The sequence below is a fragment of the Apis mellifera genome, linkage group LG11 (genome assembly GCF_003254395.2).
Source record: "Apis mellifera strain DH4 linkage group LG11, Amel_HAv3.1, whole genome shotgun sequence".
NCBI lineage: Eukaryota > Metazoa > Arthropoda > Insecta > Hymenoptera > Apidae > Apis > Apis mellifera.
Genome location: NC_037648.1, coordinates 15,176,919 through 15,198,362, shown reverse-complemented (window position 1 = coordinate 15,198,362; position 21,444 = coordinate 15,176,919). Strand labels below are relative to the sequence as shown.

Genomic DNA, 21,444 nt, shown 5'->3' with positions numbered 1-21,444 from the left:
TTCACGAAAGATATTGATTTTGAAATAACATCTATAAATAATTATTAAAAATATTATTTATAAAATTTATAGTTATTTATCGATAAATTTCGAGCGATTATTTAAATAATAATTGTAATCGAGCGAAATAAGGAGAAAACAATGACCTGAAAAATATACCGCGCCTATTTGAAACGTTTTATTATCATTGTTTCCGACATTGTTATTCTTTCGAATAAAATCGTCAAGAAATGGATTAGTTGGCATAGTTCCATCATCGAACGGCTTCTCAGTAATAGTTGCGAAGAACATTTCATTCTTTGAATTTATGCTCTAAGATATACATACATGTATCTTTTTGACATTACTTTCAAAATTAAAAAAAAAAATTATAAATAGTTTAATAATTAACATAATTTATCAAAATAGAGAAAATATTTACTTCAAATAATATTTTAAATATAAAGTAAAATTATAATTAAAAGGAAAGGGTAAAATTCGGTGTTTTGAAAACATTTTTAACGATTAATCGATTTCTCGAATTTTCATCCGCGACTGTAAGTTCGAAAAGCAATATCGGTTAATTCGCAATCGAATTCACAGGAAATTACATTCGACGAAGGTATATATACGCGACAGGCCCTCGAAATGCAACAGATCAACCGTAACGATCATTTCAAGCTAACCGAGTTTTATCGAGTTTTAAATAATTTTGTTGAAATATTATTTCGAAGGCCTTTTCAAAATTTTTTTATTTCCTATTTATTTATTTATTCTTCTTACAAAGAATCCATGTATCCATATCAATTCGTTATATATTATCGAAAAAAAATATTTTATATTTTTGACGATCATTTTCCTTCTAATTGTGAAAATGTTCCTCGTATTCCATTTCCTTCTTATTTAAACACAATGCGTAATATAATACAATCCGTTCACTTACCATACATGTACAATCAAACAGCAACGAAATAGTGATAGATCGATACACACGATACGCGAGTTGATACAAAAGTAACGTGCTAAGAAAAAAAAAAGGCTTCTTTTGTTCCTTTTTTACCGACCGATTCGATTACTAAAGGCACGTTTCTATATATATATATATATATACACTGTATATACGCGTGATATTCTCTTTGAATTTTTATCGATTACGCATCGCGTTTTCTCATACCGTTCAACGATTTTTTACGTAAACAGTTGGCGATTCAGTCATGTTCACTTAAACACCAGTCGGTAATATAAATTCCCTTCTTGAATATATAACTGATAGTTCTGTTGGGAGAAATAAAAAAGAAACGTAAAGACGCTGTGTGTCTCTTCTCGTATCTTGATGGAACGTGCCGTAAACCCTGTTTTGTTTTCGTAAGCGCAGTTACCGAGCCTTATCCATGCAAACGGTCTGGCGATACACACTTAACCGCACGCATACTGAATTCGTTAGACTCGCACGTGCGCGTATTTAACACCCTATACTCAAGCATCTTTTTCAGACAACCAGACACACACACACACACGCATACACATACAAAACTTTTTCCCCCGAGAAAGTGCCTTTCGTTTTTAGACTCATTTAAAAATATCTATATTTTTCGACGGTTAAATATTTATGCATGCTCGATCAAATGAAATATTTTTTGACGATTTTAATAATTAAATAAATGTATAATATTTTAATACGATAAGTTTTAATAAAAATTTGTTGTTTAATTTTTAGTATCCACGAGAAATTTTTTTTTTTCTGAAAAATTATTATGAAAAAATTTATTATATATTTATTTGATATTTATCGATACATATTTAAAATGATTTATTTTAACGCGACAAAGATCAATGCAAATGTGAAATCGATATTGATTTATTATATTGTCAAAATGTCACTATGCGATCCGTTAATAAATACGTTGTTGGCAAACCAACGTGTTTTCCCATGATTCCGTCGTGTGCAATATAATACACGATGAGCTAACTGTTTTAAGAATATATATGTTTGCAAACACTATGCTAAAATTACAATTATTTTCAAGAACAAAACAAAACAATAATAAACAATGCAATATATATTGTAACAAACAATGCAAATTTTTTTTTATTAGTTTTTTTATTATATATTTTCGTAATAAGGATAAATACAACCTTGACAAGTCGATTTCCAAATGAGAACATTTAAACGCGATTTAAAACGGATCTATTTAACGATGAAAGCCATGCAACATCCAATGTGCATAGCGTACATGCGAAGAGAAACAAAGAGAGGATAACATTCCAGCGCGTAAAGAGAGGGATCCGTAGTAAATTTAGCGCACTGATCTCATTCTATGGTGAATACGTAGACGAAAATAGTGGAGCGGTGAATGTATTCTTAAGGTGCGTTTAGATTGGGCCGCATGTGCGCGTAATCAGTGGTCAATAGTCACGCATTGCGCAGTTCGATTCAATAAGATGTTGAATGTCATTTATATCATTTATCGATATAGCATCAAATTGAGTCACTTTCTTTTTTATAAATCATCTTTAATCTATACAATATATGTACAATGTATACAGATGAATATTAATTTAAATTGACAAAAAAATTTATCGATGAAAATACATCTGACTGAAATTCTTTTTTTTTTTTCGAAATGGATTTTTTATTTGTAATTGCGTTGATTTATGAAAAATGGTTAATAACCAATATAAACGCACCTGTAACGTACGTACAGACGAATAATAGAGGAATATACGTGTATATGCGCATCCGTTCGTTCACTTCTGGAATGAGTTTCGAGCCAAGAGAAGTACCGGATTTGCACACAAGTGGCGCTGCAAACGCAACGTTAATCGAAATTTCAGGAGAACGATGACTGCGTTTCACTCGTAGAATCTTGATTCTCAATTTTTTGTTGCTAACTTTCCGCAAGTTTCTCATAAAAATAGTTATTGTTACAAGTAATTTTTATATTAATTATAAAATATACTTTTATATTTCATTTATATATATATATATATATATTTTTTTTTTCCGACAACATGACATATAAATGCTATTATTATTAGTGACGTATCATTTACACGTATCAATTATTATATCACGTAATTACTTACGTCACGTTTATATAAATTTCGATACATTTCTTCAAAAAAATTATGTACATATATATTTATATCGTTAATATATTTTTGAAATATTTATTACTAGAATGAATTCTTTTTCCTGATCGTTTTAACATTCTGCATTTTCCTATTATTATAAAATTTGATTCGAAATATAATTTTTTTTCTTTTTCATCCCTAATTTATAATAACTTCGATTATGTTTGTTAATCATTTATTAATTTTTATTTTGATATTTCTTTTATTACGTATTGAATATTTTCAAAGAAAAATTAGAAAATATTATTTTTACGAAAACTGAATCGATTCATGACTGAAACGACATTCGTCGAGATCGAATATCTGTTAAGTGTTATTTATTTCTTCATGTTACAAGAATTATTGGAATATTTTAGAATGTCATTATATAAAATCCTGACAAAACGTATTAGATGAATTGTTAACGACGATGAACATGTAATGCTCAGAAAGCTCGATTCTTGAAATTAGAATAATCACGATTGAGTATATACCAGATGTGTATAGATATGTCTGACGCATACGCGAGTATAGGTTAGAAATAGAGAATGATCAAGAATAATCTTACAATGACAAATACTTTCTTCCTTTACAGTTTGATATTCTTTTATCAATGAATATAACATTGTGAAAAGTAAATATTATCGATATACGTAAAAAATTAATATTAATTAATTGTAAAACAGTCATTTTAATCAGCTTGAATATTTAATTATAATATAATATTCATTCAAAAATGTTTGAATAAAATTTTTTGGATTGACGCGATGTTCCAAAATACACTTGCACCTTTGAATGACACTGATTTAACACAGATTCCGAAAGTTTATAGATCCCACAAATGCACACAAGCTTTTCCTCCGGTGTTATCGCAACAAAAACACGGGCATGGCAACAAGGAGAGTGCTGCGTCTTCCACCAGCTGGTGGAACGCATGACGTCACGCGTCTACCTACACTGACGATGCTGTTGTCCTCACTCTCTATCGATACACACTAGACTCCATCCCCACCACCAGCAGTATCACGTCCCCCTCCATCGAGAGACTACCGGAATACTCACACATGCTACGATCAGTTGGCATATACGTATTCAGTGACGTATGTACGTGGCACGAAACACGTGTCAGGGCCGTAGTTCCTATTAGTATACCTCCTATGGGAGATTCATTGAATCTTCTTGCTACATTTATTGGCAATCACGATGTACGGAAAAAATAGTTACTTATTCATACTTACATGTGAACATAATATGAACATAAATTAATTCTAAATGACGACGTAATTATTTACATCTTTGGAAATATCTTATTTTTATAATTCAAAGCAAATGATGAAATTGTATATTCTATTTTTAGATCGGATAGAAGATTTGAAAGAAAATATCTTTTCTATATACTTGTATACTTTTGTATACTGTATATTTTGTATACTTTGGTACGAAGTATCGAAATATGAAATAAAAAAATTTGTATAAATACACGCTATTAACGAGATAGCCGAATATCGGCGACACGAGCCGATCCATCCCCACCACGACCGATCTCCGACTCGAGTCTACAAAAGTGGCAGCAATGGTAGGGATAACATCTGCTCTTAGCGTGATTGCCGTGTATTGATGTGGCTTTATGGCGCGCAGCAAGCTGTGGGCAACAAAGTAAGCTTACGGTCGTTAATGTTCCCTACTACGTGAAATTCGAGGCCGCTGGAATATTGCGCCGCGTACAACTCGGCGTGCTTCATCGCGTTCCAAGCAAAATTTATAAAGTTATGGTACAAGCCAGTTTCTACTGGCTTGAGAAATTCGAAAATTGTTCGGTCAAACTTAAAAACTGAATCGATGAAATATTAACGTATTACGCTATAACTTATTTATCCATTGCTGAAAAAATATATATATTTTTATTCTTTTACTCTCAACACTTTAAAACCAATATGAATGCTTAATTTTCTAATTGTTTCAAACCTATCAGAAGCAATCAGGCTCGTATCATGTTTGTAAGTTTTTTTTGAACAACATATGATATTTATATGCATGTAATACTTATTTATATAAGTGAAACAGAATTAACCTATGAGCTTAACGAGTTATGCCCACAGAACGATGATCCGTACTTGTGTTGTAATAGACACGTGTAATAATCATTATAATACTCTTTTATACATTACATAAGAGAAAATCTTTTATTGTACAAATCTCGGTAATCAATATTGTACAATCATTTGATGTTAATGAAAAAAAATTGTTATATAATTATTTCTTTCTTGATGTATTATTAATTTTCCATTCCAGTTGATTTTATTTAATTTAATTAATAACTAGGTATTATATTATTTGGAAAAAAAAAAGTATAAAATTGAAAAACGATAAATGACTCAATTATGCAAAATAATTAATAATCTACTGTTTATAATACTGTCTTGTTGTGATAATAATAAAAAAATTAGAATGATCAGAGTGAATTTAAGATATGACGTATTTTTACTCGTCAATTTATTTCCGTTCTCGGGTTCATCATCAAGTCTAGGGTGTGTTGTGTGAAATCAGTGAATCGGAGAAAGTGAAGGATGACATTCTTTTCGTATATATATTTTCTCGTTTTCGTGAAACACTGAGATCTTCGTGTTTCGTTCAATTCGTACGTAGATAAAAAATTCGGCAAAATTTTTCGTCGGATTTTTTGCCTATTGAATTTTTCAACCTGTTGCATCTGTGTATTCTTCCGTTTTGTTTTTTTAAACACCATTCAAATAATATTGCGCAACATGTTCTTGTAATATCGAAAGTGAAAGTAATTTCTTGTTGTGAATGTTATTTTTATAAAAATATAGTTAAAAAAAAATTATATATAATGTTTATTTAAAAATAAATTATTGAAAATTTTTTTTCTTTCTTGTATTAAATTAATATATATATTTCTTGAAATTTATAAGATCAGTATCGATAATTTAAAAAAAAAAAAATCAGAATAATTATTTAACTCAATAAACGTATCACTGGATACGGATTGGTTTTTTTGCTTAAGACTCGCATGTTTTATCTCGTGTCTCGTACAATACGTAATACTATAATGATATATTTCAACTCGTATTTGTTTTTCACATTTATTACTTGGATATAATTCTACCGTCATCGTGTGCATTATTTAACAGAGAGAATTTACGATAATTGAAAAAATTTTCCGAAATGTGAAAAATCAATTCGTAAAACATAACCTCAAATGAGTTTTTGATTAATTTATCATGTTACAAATTAAATTAATTAAGATTTTATAAAATTTTAAAGTAACGTTATTACGAGAAAAAAAATAGAAAAAAATAACTAGAAAAAAAATAACTAGAAAAAAGAACGGAAAACTTATGTATACTATACATGTATAACGGCTCGAGGGAACGGTACTATGTCCTTCATGGAAACGAGCCTTCCACGAGTCCGAGGCTCTATCAATGTAGATCTTAAAGAATCTTTTGTTCCTCGAGCGCATTATCTCAATATCATATCTTTGTTCCCAAAGAATATCATGACATTCATTTCCTTCCAGTATCCAATTACTTTCAGAATCAATAAAACAATTTAAAAAAAAATATTATTTCTATCTAATTGAATAATGAAATCAATGATATTTTTATTTCTGGTATTATCGGATCATAAGATTGTTTCTAACTTAGACGTGAAATCTAAAAGTTATGTTTTTTCTATCGCGTTATTTTACACTCAGATACGCACCAAAATGAAATATAACACTCAATTTAAATAAAGTATATTAATTCGGATGAAATTTAAAGCGACACTGTGTGTGGAAGATGTGTGTGTATGTGTGTGTATGATGATACTGCTGGATTCTTCGAAGAAAGAAACTCGTCTGTTTCATTATTCGAGTTGAGTAAAAGTACTTGCGTTGGCACAATTAACGAGCTCCATCAAGAATCCTTACTAGAGATTCGTGTGCGTGGGTATAAAGTACGTGTGTGTTTGTATATGCTCGCTACCTGTTCGCTATCTCCGATTACATGCTCACCGATGCATTCGAATAAAGACAAAACGAACAGTATTGAACAATATTTTTAATAATTTCGTATTAATATATATATAAAAAAAAATAATATTTAATTTTTAATATATATATAATATAAATATATTTTTTAATATTTCTAAATAAATAAAAATATTTTGTTTATAATTTTATGAAAAGAAAAAAAATGATAACTCGTTATCGAATGTTTTTGATTGCAAATAACATTGTATAGAGATATATAATATATGTAACATCTATACATAATGTTCGTCGATCGACGTATACGCATGCGTACATTATATGTAGTCACACGGCCAATCGTGACGTCACGCGACACCCGATAACACTTTTGTTGTCGTCGCTCTGTCGTCGTCGTCGTACATATGCTGCGTGACACTCAGTTCAGTTTCGGACACCGACTGAATCTCGTGTGAAATTTATATTCTATGTTGTCAATTATATTCTAATATTTTACAACGAAAATTTTATACGAAATAAAATTTTTTCGTAATATTCAAGTGATTGCAAATATTCTTGATATTTCGGTGTTGTTTTTTTTTTTTTTTAAATCATGTCACACGAAGGAATGTGGAAAGTGTACTAAGTTTAATACGCCTGACATTACAGTTTTGCATAGTTCGAAAGTGAGTTCCAACTATAGAGTTACAATATTATTAAACTGTATTGCTTTTCTTTTTGATACATTGAAAATATCGCTATTATGATTTAAAAGAAATTTTATGTGGAATTATTAGTTACTTGTTTATCAGTTTTATTATGAATATTCAAAATAATATGTAACTTATATAGCAATAAAATGAAATTTTGCATATGAAAATGATAAAAACTATCTATAACGAAATTTTGTTCCAATTTTAAATCTTTATTAGTATTATTCAATAGTATTTTACGTGTTAGCAATCCATAAATGTAAAAAAGCGTAAAATACGTATAAAATATATTTTTCTCTCGAATAAATTAATTAATTAAAGTTTAGAAGATTATTAAATGATTACAAACTAATTCTTACTTGATGTAATAAAATTACATCATATCTCGTAGGAGTGGAAAAATACTCGTCAAAGAAAATATATTTTGTAATTATTTTATTTACGGAAAAAAACAGATACACGTGTGCTCGTTTAAACTATGGTGACCCATTGCGAGGAAAAAAAATAAAGTGAACGATGATAATCTTAACAATTCACGCAAACGAGCCGTATCGTGTACACATCAATGATATTTATAATGATTAAATGATGAAGCATATGATATACACTCTCTGGTATTAGTATTCGCGTTTATTTATAAGCGTGTAAAAGTGTTGGGTGATTTCTTTTTAACCGCATTCCTTTCAAGGCCTCTGCAGGGAATAGATATATAGGCAGCAATAGTGTCTGACCCGACCGTCCCTATACACCGCTTTCTACTTTGAACGGTTCAATATGGAGGTTCCCTTCATACCTCTGCACTGTTTATATATACGTTGTATTTTTGTCCTTTATCTTTAAAACTTTATCTTCATCTTTAAAAACTTTGATAACAATAGGAAAAATTCTGTTACTAGAATCATCGGTTTCGATAATTCTTTTAAAGTTGTTATTGCTTCTATGAAAGAAGATAAAATAAAAGCAAATTGAATAGAATAAAAGATAGAGTCGAAGAAGTAATATATTGAGAGGGAGCAGTGATTCTCAAAACTCTTATAGTATATCAGTGTTTTAAAATGATGCGTTTAAATAGATCTAATTCCGGTCGAGGTCAAAGCTCCGTTTAATTGCCAAACACTAGTATCAGTGTGATACTAGTGAAAATTAAAGCATTAAAAATAGGTTACTTTTTAAAATGATTTTTATTATAATTGGAAATTAGAAATTAATCCTTAAAATTAATTTTTGAATATTTAATATGATTGAAATTTGTGAAACATTAGAAATTAATGAATTGAATTTTAATTGCATATATAGATTTTTACAAATTCATATTATATTTTGAAATAAACATATGTTAATTTAATCAACTTAATAATTAAGTCGTAATTAGAAAATTTTATCATTTCAATTTAATTTATCGATACTTGGATTGTTTTAAAAAAATTATATCGAAAAAAATACGATGCGCGAGAAAATGGAGAAGAATGTATACATACATGCAAGTAAATTTACAGGTAAGAGAAGGGAGAGGATGAGGCACACGAGTCAGCAACTTTATAACAGACTTTACAGGTTAGGTAACGTGTATCCATGGTGGTTTTTTTTCTTTACAGAGAAAGTTAGCTTAGGTGCACTTAGAGCGTAAAATCGTGTTTCTGTATACCATTAGTCTTCTTCATTTTCTATAAATACTTAATTAAATAATTTTGAAATAATTATTAAGTATTATTTATATTTGATTCTCTATTCATATTAGATATTATTAGAAATCGTCAAGCAATTCTTTTTACGATGAGGAATCGTGGAAAATATTTTTTTTAATTTTATAAAGCAATAAAAAAATTCAATCGATTTTTTTTATAAATGTTACTTTAATTATCGTTTAGTAACGAAATAATAAAATCATTATTGATTAATGTCACACGCAATACAAAATGTACACAATTTTTGAACGTGACGGAAATTCCTCTATCGACGATATAACGGTCATCTTATTAATCTTCACGAAAGTGTCAGAGGAGCCATCTATTGGTTGGTTGAACAAGTAATTTTCGGAATTATTTCTGTGAACGCGTATGATTCAAGTAGTCAGTCACGGAAGTTTCTTGAAAACGGATTCATCATTCTATTAAAAAGATTATTAAGTGGAAAATCACAAATATTTGTGAAAAAATACAGTATCGAGTAATTAATGAAATAAATACATCAGTATTAATTATTAAGTACATCTGTTTAAAAGTAAATTTTAATTATAAATTTCTTTTACATACAATATCTTTATGTATTATTTCAATGAATAAGGAAATTAAAATTAAAATTAAAATTATGTGTTTTTCATTAATGCAAAATTGATTTACAATTTTTTTTATATTTTGTTTTGATTATTTCAATTTTTAAAATAGAAAAGAATATTTACAAAATATTTTCTAAAAATATAAAAATACTTAAGTCATTATATTGAAATTTTTTTGAATCTTTATATTTTTACTCAAATGTTGAAAATTCATTCATATTGGAAATTTCAATTATTTGTGTTTAAAGAAATTCGTTATTTTGATATAAATAAAAAATAATATAACTCTATAAATAGTATATTACGCACTTTTAATCGCTTACGTATGCTTCAAGTTTATACGATCATTGACATCTTGTGAACTTTAATACAAATTCAATTTAAATTTAGATATAAAAAATAATTAAACAAATAGTTATTTCTGATATTCTTTTTATCAATAAAATATCATCAGAACACTCGATAACTAAGCTACGCTCTAAAGAAAACATGTGTTTATAAATCTACTAAATCTTTTTTTGCAATTATATATTGCATAAATATTAATTAGATAGAATCGAAGTTTCTTGTTTTTTTTTTTTTTTTTTTACAAATATTACAAAATATAACAATGATCACGAATAGTTTATTTGCTTTTAACTATTGAATGTAGTATATTAGTAATTTAAGTATAGTATATTAAAATATCATCGATGAGAAATTTGCAAAGCAAATTACATATTCGTGTCAAATAATTTTGCGATCGATATCATGATCCAATGACTACTTTTATTTCTTACTATAAATGTCGCTTCAATTACAAGTAATAGAATTACAAGGATATTGGTCTTGTTCTTTGTTGGATACATTATCACTTAGTGAACGCATTCTTATTCTCGTCAATTCCTATAGATTCGTGATTAATTATATTTCAAAGTCATCAAATAAAATTTTCATAATTTTTTTCAAATGAAAATATTTATTTCCAAACGTGAATCGAATTTGAATTAAAGTTCGCGTTATATAGTAAGAGAAAGAATTTTTAACCTTTCTTTTTATTTCATTCGTAACGGTTTTCACTTTCGATGCATTCAAAATACAAATGAGTTGAAAAAAATAACCAACAATTTAGAATGATACGTTCCTCGATAACACTTAATAAATTCGTTTAAATAAAACGAACAAAGTAAATCATAACCTCACAAATATGAAACTGTTTCTCTCCTTGAACTTTGTTTCTTGCTTAAGGATTTCTTGAATAGAAATTCGTTGTTGTGTTTCCTTCGTGATAAAAATAGATATATGTATACTCGATGGAATCAGATTACTACGTAAAAAGAGAAAAGAACACTAAAAGAATTTGGCCAATTATTGGTATGGAATATGCATTGTAAACATGTAAATACATATACATACTTGCGTACCGCTAGACCGCTTCTATGGTTTTCTTTTTTACCGTCACTCGGTAAACCGTTATGTCTGCATTTCCTTTCCTTGTCTATAGAACATTTAACATGATCTTTTTTCTAGATTTAAAAAAAAATTTATTTGCTATTTTTTGAATGTTTATTCGCATGCTTATTTCTTTAAAACGAAATATTTCATTTAATTTAATTTATTAAATATTTAATAATGAAAAATTTCAAAAATTAATAATTTTTTTCCTCTTCCCTTTGTTTCAGACGCTAAAATGAGATTGGAAGAAGATCTTGTGATTCGTAGGAGCAGACCAACGATGATTTCCGCGAAATACCGTGCGAGAGAAGAACGCCGTCGTCTGTTAAAGATTTCAGCCGGCAAGTTGAGGAGAATCGAAGACCCGGAGGCCAGCCTATGCAGATCGGTTCTTATAAATAATGCTGTCAGGCGACTGCAACGTGAGAACCGAGACGAAAAGACAAGAAATTACGGACTTCCGGTTGTCACATATCTAAATGACTCCACCAAAGAGAATAATGTTTCTAGCAATCTTATCGTCGGAATAACGGACGACGAAACGTCTTCAAGAAAAAGGTAAGGAAAAATATTTAAGAGAAAGTGTCATAATTTTTTAATCATCAGATTTAATTTTAACACGATCTTTGCTAAAATTGATTTAAATTACATATATTTTTTCGTACACAATCACATTTTTCGAGAATTGAATATTTATGAAAGGGTCGAAAAATGTCGACTCGTAATCAAACATCTGCGTTTTAGCAGAAGAAGAATGGCAGATCTCGTTCACTTCGTCTAGAGATTCGTTTTACATAATATAGGTTACGCAACTAGTGGCAAGTCGCATGTAAATTGCGTAATGTCTTCGAGAATAAAGTTGTCTATCCCGCATAATTTATTCATAATTTAATAAAATAATCCAAATAACGTCAACTTCATCAAAAATAAATATACACACACACACACACATATATATATATATATATATTATTTTCGTAGATTAAGCGATGATACGAGGAATGATGGAATCAGTCCTAAACGTCAAAGGCACGACGATCTCGATCTACAGGACGACGTATTTAGCGACTTCTATATTCTGCCTCCCACTCCTCGATTACTCTCTCACATTGACGAGATTCAGGAGCCTGAATCCCCCCATCACCATCACTTGGTGTATCCTGAGGATCGTTTAGGCTCCGTGGACGTCCGATCAGCAACGACGATTATTAGCACCAGCACCGCGAACACAACCACAAACAGTAACAGCACAAGCACGTCCACGAACAATTGTTGTAACTCCATCATGTTTTCTACCGAGTTAGATGGCGCCACCAGTCAGTTAACCAGCGTTATTAGATCCAGTGACGTAGGCATGATGGAGGCCTCGGACGTAGTCGATCCCGACAGAATCTGCGATTTTGCGAGATTCGCGGACTCCACAAAGACATTGGAGGAACGTTTAGTGGAATTACAATCGTTGGACGAACATTTTGATCTGGCAAAATTTGAAAGGAATAACAATCAGAGTTGCGGCAGGGCATTCCACGATATTCAAACTTTTCACAGTCTAGTACCTGGATTGGAAACCTAGAAGGGAGCCTTGTGCCTGGAGCACCCTCCTCTCGTCACGTCTGGTTCGATGAAGAAACAAAACCATGACCACAACGACAACGACGATGCGGATAAACGGCTTCGCGGCACACACGAGGAACCACGGCAAGGATGAACCTGGACTTGGAAGATGGACACTTTGTCTGGAATACAGCGCGTCCTATGTCACTTTGGCTTGATGGAATATAAGCATCGTCGACTCGATTGGACGACTTGTTCAGATGGATCTATTTAATATATATATAAATATATATATATATATATAGAAGAGATAAAAAGAACTTTCAACGCATGATCCATTAACTTTTTATCATTTATTTTCGTGATTGAATATTTTTGGTCGTTCAACCGTTTCAACGAATTCTTGATTCAGAACAGAATGAAGGGAGGAGGACGAGGATAAATAAGAGTTTTTTGAAATTATATATGATGCGTTTTCATCAACGATGCAGAAATCGATGAATGGTTATTTGACTAGATTTACAGAGTATTTTCCATGTGTACGTAACTAATAGATTGGTATCACAAAACCGTGTTCATATGAATATCGATACCAAAATGTTCTGATACGCATTATACATATACATATATATATATATATATAATTTGTATATACTCGAATATGTTTTTAAAAGCACATTAAGGATTATAATATAAGAGAATTTGTAGTAAACGTTTTTGGGGAAAAACAAAAAAAAAAAAACATTGCCAAACAATGAAAAGATGCTAAAAAATGAGACGCGTATGTCTTTTGTATATATAAAGAAAAAAAAAATGCCTTTAGAATAGTTGTAAATTGAAATCGAATGAATTTCACTTCATCGCACGATTTTTGCTACGATGGGCCTTCGATTTTTATTAGCAATATTATTTTTTTTTTTTTTGTAAATCTTTTTCGTGGTTTCCCTCGATAATTCCAGAGAAACAAGGGAAAAAACAGATTTTGGAATTTCGAAAATTGTGATTTTTTTTTTTTTTTTTTATAAATCACAAACAAATCACTGAATGTAATATGGTGGAAAATTGCAAAACGATTGATTATAAAAAAAAAAATGTATGTATCTATTTAAACTATTTCTTTCATCCATTTTGTGATCTTCTGTTCCGTGTGGTAAAATTAATTGTAAGTTTGTACGTTTGGCATCTTTTTATTATAATTTTTTTTTTTTAAATTAACATTTTTTTTTATTACTAATGAAAAAAAAATTCATTAGTTTACGTTGATTTGTAAAGATTCTAATTTTATTATGTTGAACACACGCGAGTGTACGATTTTTACATGTACATGATGCTCCTTTATGTATATAAATTTTATTTGACTTTTTTGTTTTCTTGGTAGGAAAATATTAAAAAAAAAAAAAAAAAAAAAAAAAAAAAAAAGAAATCGCAAATCAATCTCGAATATTAAACGTATTAATATTGTAGATAATGAAATTTATAACGGATGTTATAAGATACGTGAATGCTCTTGAGATTAATTTGCTGAATTTACCCATTTTTTTTTTTTTTTCGTTAATTATTTAAGGAATAATGCAGCTATTTTTTTTTTTTATATATATATATATATACATAAATCAATACAGTCCATGATATTTAAATTTTTTTGAATAAAAGTACTATATTTGTAAGTTGTTGATTTAAAAAATGAATAGCGTTAACTGTATCACAAAAGTGCTAAAAAAAAAAAAGAAATTGGACGATTAATATCACGCGCGTAATCATTTTTCTAAGTTTTTTATTTAAATCGACCACTTTTATACTTGTATACTTGGATATAAATTTAACGAATCATTCATAGAATCATCCATGTGGTTTTTTGTACGCAACAGACACATTTCGATCTCCTTTTAGAACGCTGCATAACGATTGGCGTTGTAATCTGGAGGGTGACCGCGAAATTACCTACTGTGTATATTACGTAATCAATGATCGAAGCATTGTAAATTTGTACCGATTTATAAACGCAAGCAAAAGAAAGGAAAAAAAAAATAGGACAAACGTGGAAATGGATACACAAAGAGAAATTAAATTGTACGTCTAAACGTCCGAGGATAACCTCTAGACGTATCGTAATTATCAAAACAAAGTTGAACTTGTTGATTCGTCGGTCAGCGCATCCATACATACACTGTATATAGCCACATATTAGTATCCTTAAATAAAAGCTATGTATAAAATTTCATACGTTGTTTAGGTTTTTAGTAATAGTTATTCAAAAATCAGTTACATTAATTATATAAATAAATTGCAAATAATATAATTTCTTGTATTCTTGGATTCTTTCCTTTCGCCTTCTCCTTTCTCAAACTCCGTCCACGGCGGTGATCGTGTAATAATAATTTGAAGGTTAGGTTAGTTTTTCGTAATATGAGGAAATTAATCACAATGACAGAGATAATGCGTTTCTTTTCTTTTTTCATATTTTTTTTTTTATTGAGAGTTGCGAATATATATACAAAGGATGGCGAACTAATAATAACTATTACATTAGAACCAAATAAACGAAGAGGTTATCATGATAGTATTAACGTGTGTTAATATTCGTTTAGATAACATAATGCTCGTAATGGTATGTGTATATTTCGAATTTTTAAAAGATGTCATATGCCAAAGCGTTATTTATTTATTCTTATCTTTCTTCTTTTCATATATATATATATATGCATATGTATATATATATATATATATATGTATATGTATAATTGCTTTACGCCACATCGACACGAGTTCGAGACTTTCAATTCTCGATAAAAAAAAAGAAGTTTCGAGATCGAAGATCGAATATAATATTATCGAAAATAAAAGATTTATCGATATCTATCACTTCAGAATTTTCTTCCAATTTTTCTTTCGTAAATGAATAATTAACGCATTACCGAGCAACAAACGAATCCTAATTATAGTTTCACAAATTACGAATCGAGAGTTATTTATCGTTTTTTCACGATAAATCGTAAGTATGAAAAGTATGAAAAATTTCTATTTCTCTACCGTCTTTTAAGAATCGCATCCGCATTTTCGTTATCTTGTAAATTTGTGCGTTTAAATTCGCGCCAAATCCGAGTCTATTCGGAATATAGGGCTAACATTTGAATTGGATGCGACGATTCGAGGCAGATATAAAATTGCGTAAAAATATTGTGAACACGTTTTACCACCCGTCGGTCATTACTTTCTTCGACGAGATAGATTCGCAATCGTGAAACACATCGTTTTCGTTCGAAATGATTTTGAAACGATCCAAATTTCTAAATTTTTTTTCTTTCTTTCTTTCTTCGTTTTCATTTTTCATCAATTATTATAATATTAATGGAATTATCAAATACATGTTTGAAAAGGAAAAGAAATAAAAATTTAATCGAACAGATCGAGTCGCATATTATAAAGATCGATATTGCGGATAACGACATTGTACGAAAGCGCAAGAGAACGACACACCGCATTAATAATAATAATAATAATTGGCGCTTTGAAAAAAAATCATTGAAATTCGATCTTTTAATTCGCAAGAAACATTTGCGAATGAAATCTAACGTATTTTTTCTTCTTCTTCTCGCTTTTCTTTTTTTTTTTCTTTTTTCTTTTTATTGCTTTTCTTCCCACTTTCATCGTTATATAATATATAACATCCACGATTTTTCATCTCATATAACAAAATATCTTTTCCCTAAATATAATTCGATCCAATCGATCGGCACATTTCATCTCGCTTCACAATCTCTACTCGCTTGCTATTCTCGTTTCGAAAAATATCTCATCACTGAGGAAACACGTCGAATGATTTTTTTTTTTCTTTCGTCGTAATTAATAATTTTTAAAGAGAATATAATAATATATTAACGATTAAATCGAATAATAAAGGATAATTATCATATTTACAAATTTGCCCATTTTTACGACGGTACCTCCTTTATTGCATCTCCCTTATACACAACATGCCAGAGACATGCGCAACCGCATCTACTGTCAGTAGAAATACTATTATATCTCGCCCGACATTAATCCTTGGGCATCGACATGCTTCGTATAAATGTTTCCTATCGTAAGAAATTCATTACTGGCTCTTCCGTGAAAATTTTAACGTTAGAATTGCGATTTATTTTTATACATATACATATATCTATATATATATATATATATAAAAATCTAAAATACTAAAAAAAAAAATCAGTTCGATCGTATTTTCTTTAACCTAAAAAAAAAAATCATTCGACATGATTTCGCACGATCCGATTCATCCCCTCCTACGACTACTCTGATAATTACACGATCTCATTTCATCATAAAAATAGAATTCTTAAAACTTAAACTCTCAGTTTACAACTCTCTCGCTTGCATTCTCTCCTTTTTCCTCTCTTACTCTCCCCCCCACTACCACTCTTTCGCGTATCCCACTTTCTCGCATTCCCTATTGCGTATCATCGTCGTGCTCTGTACATACCAAGTAGTAGTAGTAGTAGTAATAATATTAATATTAATAATAATAATAATAATCATTTGCTGAGAAGTATGCAGTTAGTGTTTGACAAATTTAAATTAATACAATATTCCGTCCGTCGATATATCGATCTTTTTTTTTTCCAATTTGGTCGGGTTCTTTTGGAGAGAGAAAAAAAAAAAAAAAAAATTATATGTATATATATATATATATATATATTACATTCGCTTAAATAATTCGTCATTTTCGCTAAAAACAACGTTGCAATGCGTCAACCAAGGTCGTTGCTATACGATAAATAATTTTTACAATTTAACAATTCGTATGTCGTTCAATATAATAATTATAGGGCGTACAAACGTGGACGATATAATAATAATAATAATAAATTGAAAAGGAATTGAAATATAATAATTTAAATGATCATGATACATCGCTTCGATAATACATTCATCGTATTGTAACAATCATTAAATCGGTAAAAATGGCGTAGCTGTGATATATATATAAAATTAAACATTCACGAAAACTCACTGAAAAAAAGAAAAGGGATATATATATTTCAAATCGGAGAGTGTAAATTGGATGTACACAGACTCTTACGATAAACCTTAATAATCCGTTAAGTATAATTATTATGTTTAAGAAAAGAGAGGGGGAAAAAAGTAATTGGATAAACGCAATTAAAAAAAAAGAAAAAAAAAATTGATGCATTCGAACGAAGGAAAGCTCTCTCTTGTCAAATTATCAAGTAAATATTCGCGTGCATAAAACATACGTAACAAAGAAGAGATGTAACAATTATTTTACATGTACAACAATTGTGCTCCTTCACCTCAATTGCATCAACGAGTAAATGAAATCAAAAAAAAGAAATTCATTAATGACAGACACAACTGTCCTATGAAAGACAATAAATAAAGGGACATTAGATTACATTAGATTATCGAATAAAATCACTATTCTATGAATTACAAGATTATCAACGTATCTGTTCCGCTTCTTAATAATTATTTTTCTTCTTCTTCTTCTTCGCTTTCGACACCATAAAATTACTTAACTTACGTAAGAACGAAAAGATAGAAAGAGAGAGAGAGAAAAGAAGAAAGAAAAGAAAAGTCTCTACCAATAGTCTCGTCCTGTAATAATCGGTTATATAAGATTTGAAAAATATAATTGTGACACGCACTGCACACAGCTCAGTAAATATTACTTATCTCGCAAATTTCTAAACGCCATCGTCCGTCGATAACAATAATTACATTTGATCATCGATATTTATCGATCGGTGATTTTTACCTCTTTAGTTCGATATACATATATTTATATTTATATTCATATTTATAATATATATATATAGATATATCAAAAATATCCTTAATAAAATAGAGCATTTTAATATGTATAACGTACCGTCAAGTACTTTTTTTTTTATATCATAATATATGTATATATATATAGCATACAGCGTATATATATATATATTTATTTATTTATTTATTTATTCGCATAACGTTTAGTATTATACGTATTTAACGTACATATAATACCCGACGCTACATATTCTTTCCTATCGCACGCGCCGTGCAACGTACGAACAACGCTGTATTCGTACGTGTGCAGAGTGCGCGTGCGCGCGTGTTTGTGTACATTTTTTGTTTTACGTGTCGCCACGTGAATTTTCTTCGAGATTAGATTACGCATACCTTGAGTTCTGGCCTCCTTCGTTATTTCGTGTAACGGTCAACGTCGCTTCAACCGTTTTCTCCCCCCCCCCCCATTTTTTCTCAGTAGATTGCTTTTATTATTTCCATGCCAATTGTACAATTATTCAATTATACATATTTAAAAGTATTTTTTTTTTTAAAAACAATTATATAAAATCATGTTGCAATTGCTACTTGTTGTTGTATCAAAATCTATTGAGGAATTAAGCTATAATATAATATATACTTTATTATTAGGAAATTATTATATATATATATTAAACTGTACGTCTAAAGATATATTATAATATATTACAAAGATTTTTTTTTTTTTTGTAAAATTAAGCAATTGTAATATACTATAATATATAATTTAAAAAGTGTTTCTAGATTCTTGATATCGTTCAATACTGACTTTTTATATCATAATTAATTATTAATAATAATAATAATATTATAAAATTTTTTGTCGGTTAACAATGATTCGATACACTGAAACGAATGAAGCCGACGACGACGACGACGACAGAACGCTCGAAAGACATTCGCTCATTCGCGTAATATATAGAAAAAGACTATCGATCCGTCGTTCACTCTCGATCTACAGTTAATTGTCCTCTAGTTCGACACAGCCAAAATTCGACAAATTTCACGTTATAAAATGGTTGTACATATTTTTGAACCGATTTCCATTTCTTCCATGCATGAACAATTTTGGTGAATGAATTAACTAGTGCACGAGTTATGCGATAATTAAAAAATATATAAAATAATAATATGAAATGAAATTATTTAAATAAGACACGAAAAAAATTTTAAGTATTTTATTGATCAGCAAACGATAATGGATAATGGAGAGAGAAAAAAAAAAAAAAATATTTTCTTCTAATTTTATATAGATATATTTAAAATTTAATAGAAATATTTGTCTTTCTTGTCGATATTAATCGATCGTAAAATGAGCTTCTGTTCAGTTGAAACTGCGTAATTTTTTAATCTTTTTCATCAAGGCAGAACGTTACTGTTCAAAAAAATAAATATTACTCTCTTCTTACTCTCAGTTCAATCTAAATTCGAATTTAATTTTTTTTTTTTTTTTTTCATAATTTTTTCCAATATTATCTTTTCAAGATATAACCTTGAAAAAAAAAAAAAAAAAAAAGAACGAGATGAATTGAACGCACGCGATTTGTACATTTGAAGGATGAAGATCTCCTCTTCCGTTTCGAATAATCGAACGAAATTTTAATCTTTTTTCACGTGGCGACTTTGCACAAAAAAAAAAAAAAAAAAAAAGGAAAAAAAAAAAAGAAGAGAAAAGAGAGAAAAAAGAAAAAAAAAAATGATGAAAAAAAAGAAAACGGATTCATTTTCTTTATTTCTCTCACTCTTTCAGACTTGCACTCGTTACATTCATATCAGCCTTTCCCTCTTCCTTTGTTTTTCATCAAAATAATTTCATCAAAACCTTAAACCATTTTCAAATAATCGTACTACACGATTAGTAAAGGAATTCACCACGACGAATAAATTCATCACATCAGATATATAATAGCAAATGAATAATCAATAAAGTAATAATTAATGATGATGATGATATAATAATAATTAATAATAATAATAATAATAATAATAATAATAATAATTAATAAAAATAATAATTGATTATGAACTAGAAATTATCAATTATGTACAATGCAATATAATAATATTATATTAAACATAATAAATAAGCTCAAGGCGTATAAGTTTACACTTACTTTATAGAAGTGTATATCTTTACCAATACACACAATAATGCTTAGTTTTATTTCACTTCACGATCGCCCCTGGTTAGTAAAAATTAATTACACGTCATCATTATACTTCTCTTCAGTGAGCAGACCAAAATATATATCTGTATATAAATATATATATATATATATTTATATATATATTTTTCTCTTTCCAAATATACAATTAAATCCCGTAGAGCGTATATTCTTTCTCGTTATTACTTACGGTAAAAAAAAAAAAAAAAAAAAAAAAAGAATCATGCTCCTATTTTTCTACCTCTCTTTTCCAATAAAATTCCACGGTATTTTATTTTTTGTAAGGTAAACAAAAATATATTCGATGCATGGGATAAATTGTAATGAAATCTAAACCAATATATATATAGCGCCACTTTGTCCGACATAAGCATATACACAATGACATCTCTCGACACGATTCGAACT

General features: G+C 29.0%; 1 protein-coding gene across 10 annotated transcripts in view; it reads left to right on the top strand.

The window, feature by feature from the left end:
- LOC100576421 overlaps positions 1-15,333 on the top strand; it is a 55,368-nt gene extending 40,035 nt beyond the window's left edge. For 8 of the 10 annotated variants that reach the window (XM_006566726.3, XM_026443824.1, XM_016915047.2 and 5 more), the window contains 2 exons: positions 11,716-12,046; positions 12,470-15,333. In XM_006566726.3, coding sequence (XP_006566789.1) covers positions 11,716-12,046; positions 12,470-13,061 — 923 coding nt within the window. In that variant the 3' untranslated portion in view covers positions 13,062-15,333. Of the gene's footprint in view, positions 1-7,592; positions 7,753-11,715; positions 12,047-12,469 lie in introns of those variants that run through there. The other 2 variants (XM_006566730.3, XM_026443823.1) reach the window with 2 other exon arrangements.
- Positions 15,334-21,444: the final 6,111 nt, after the last annotated feature.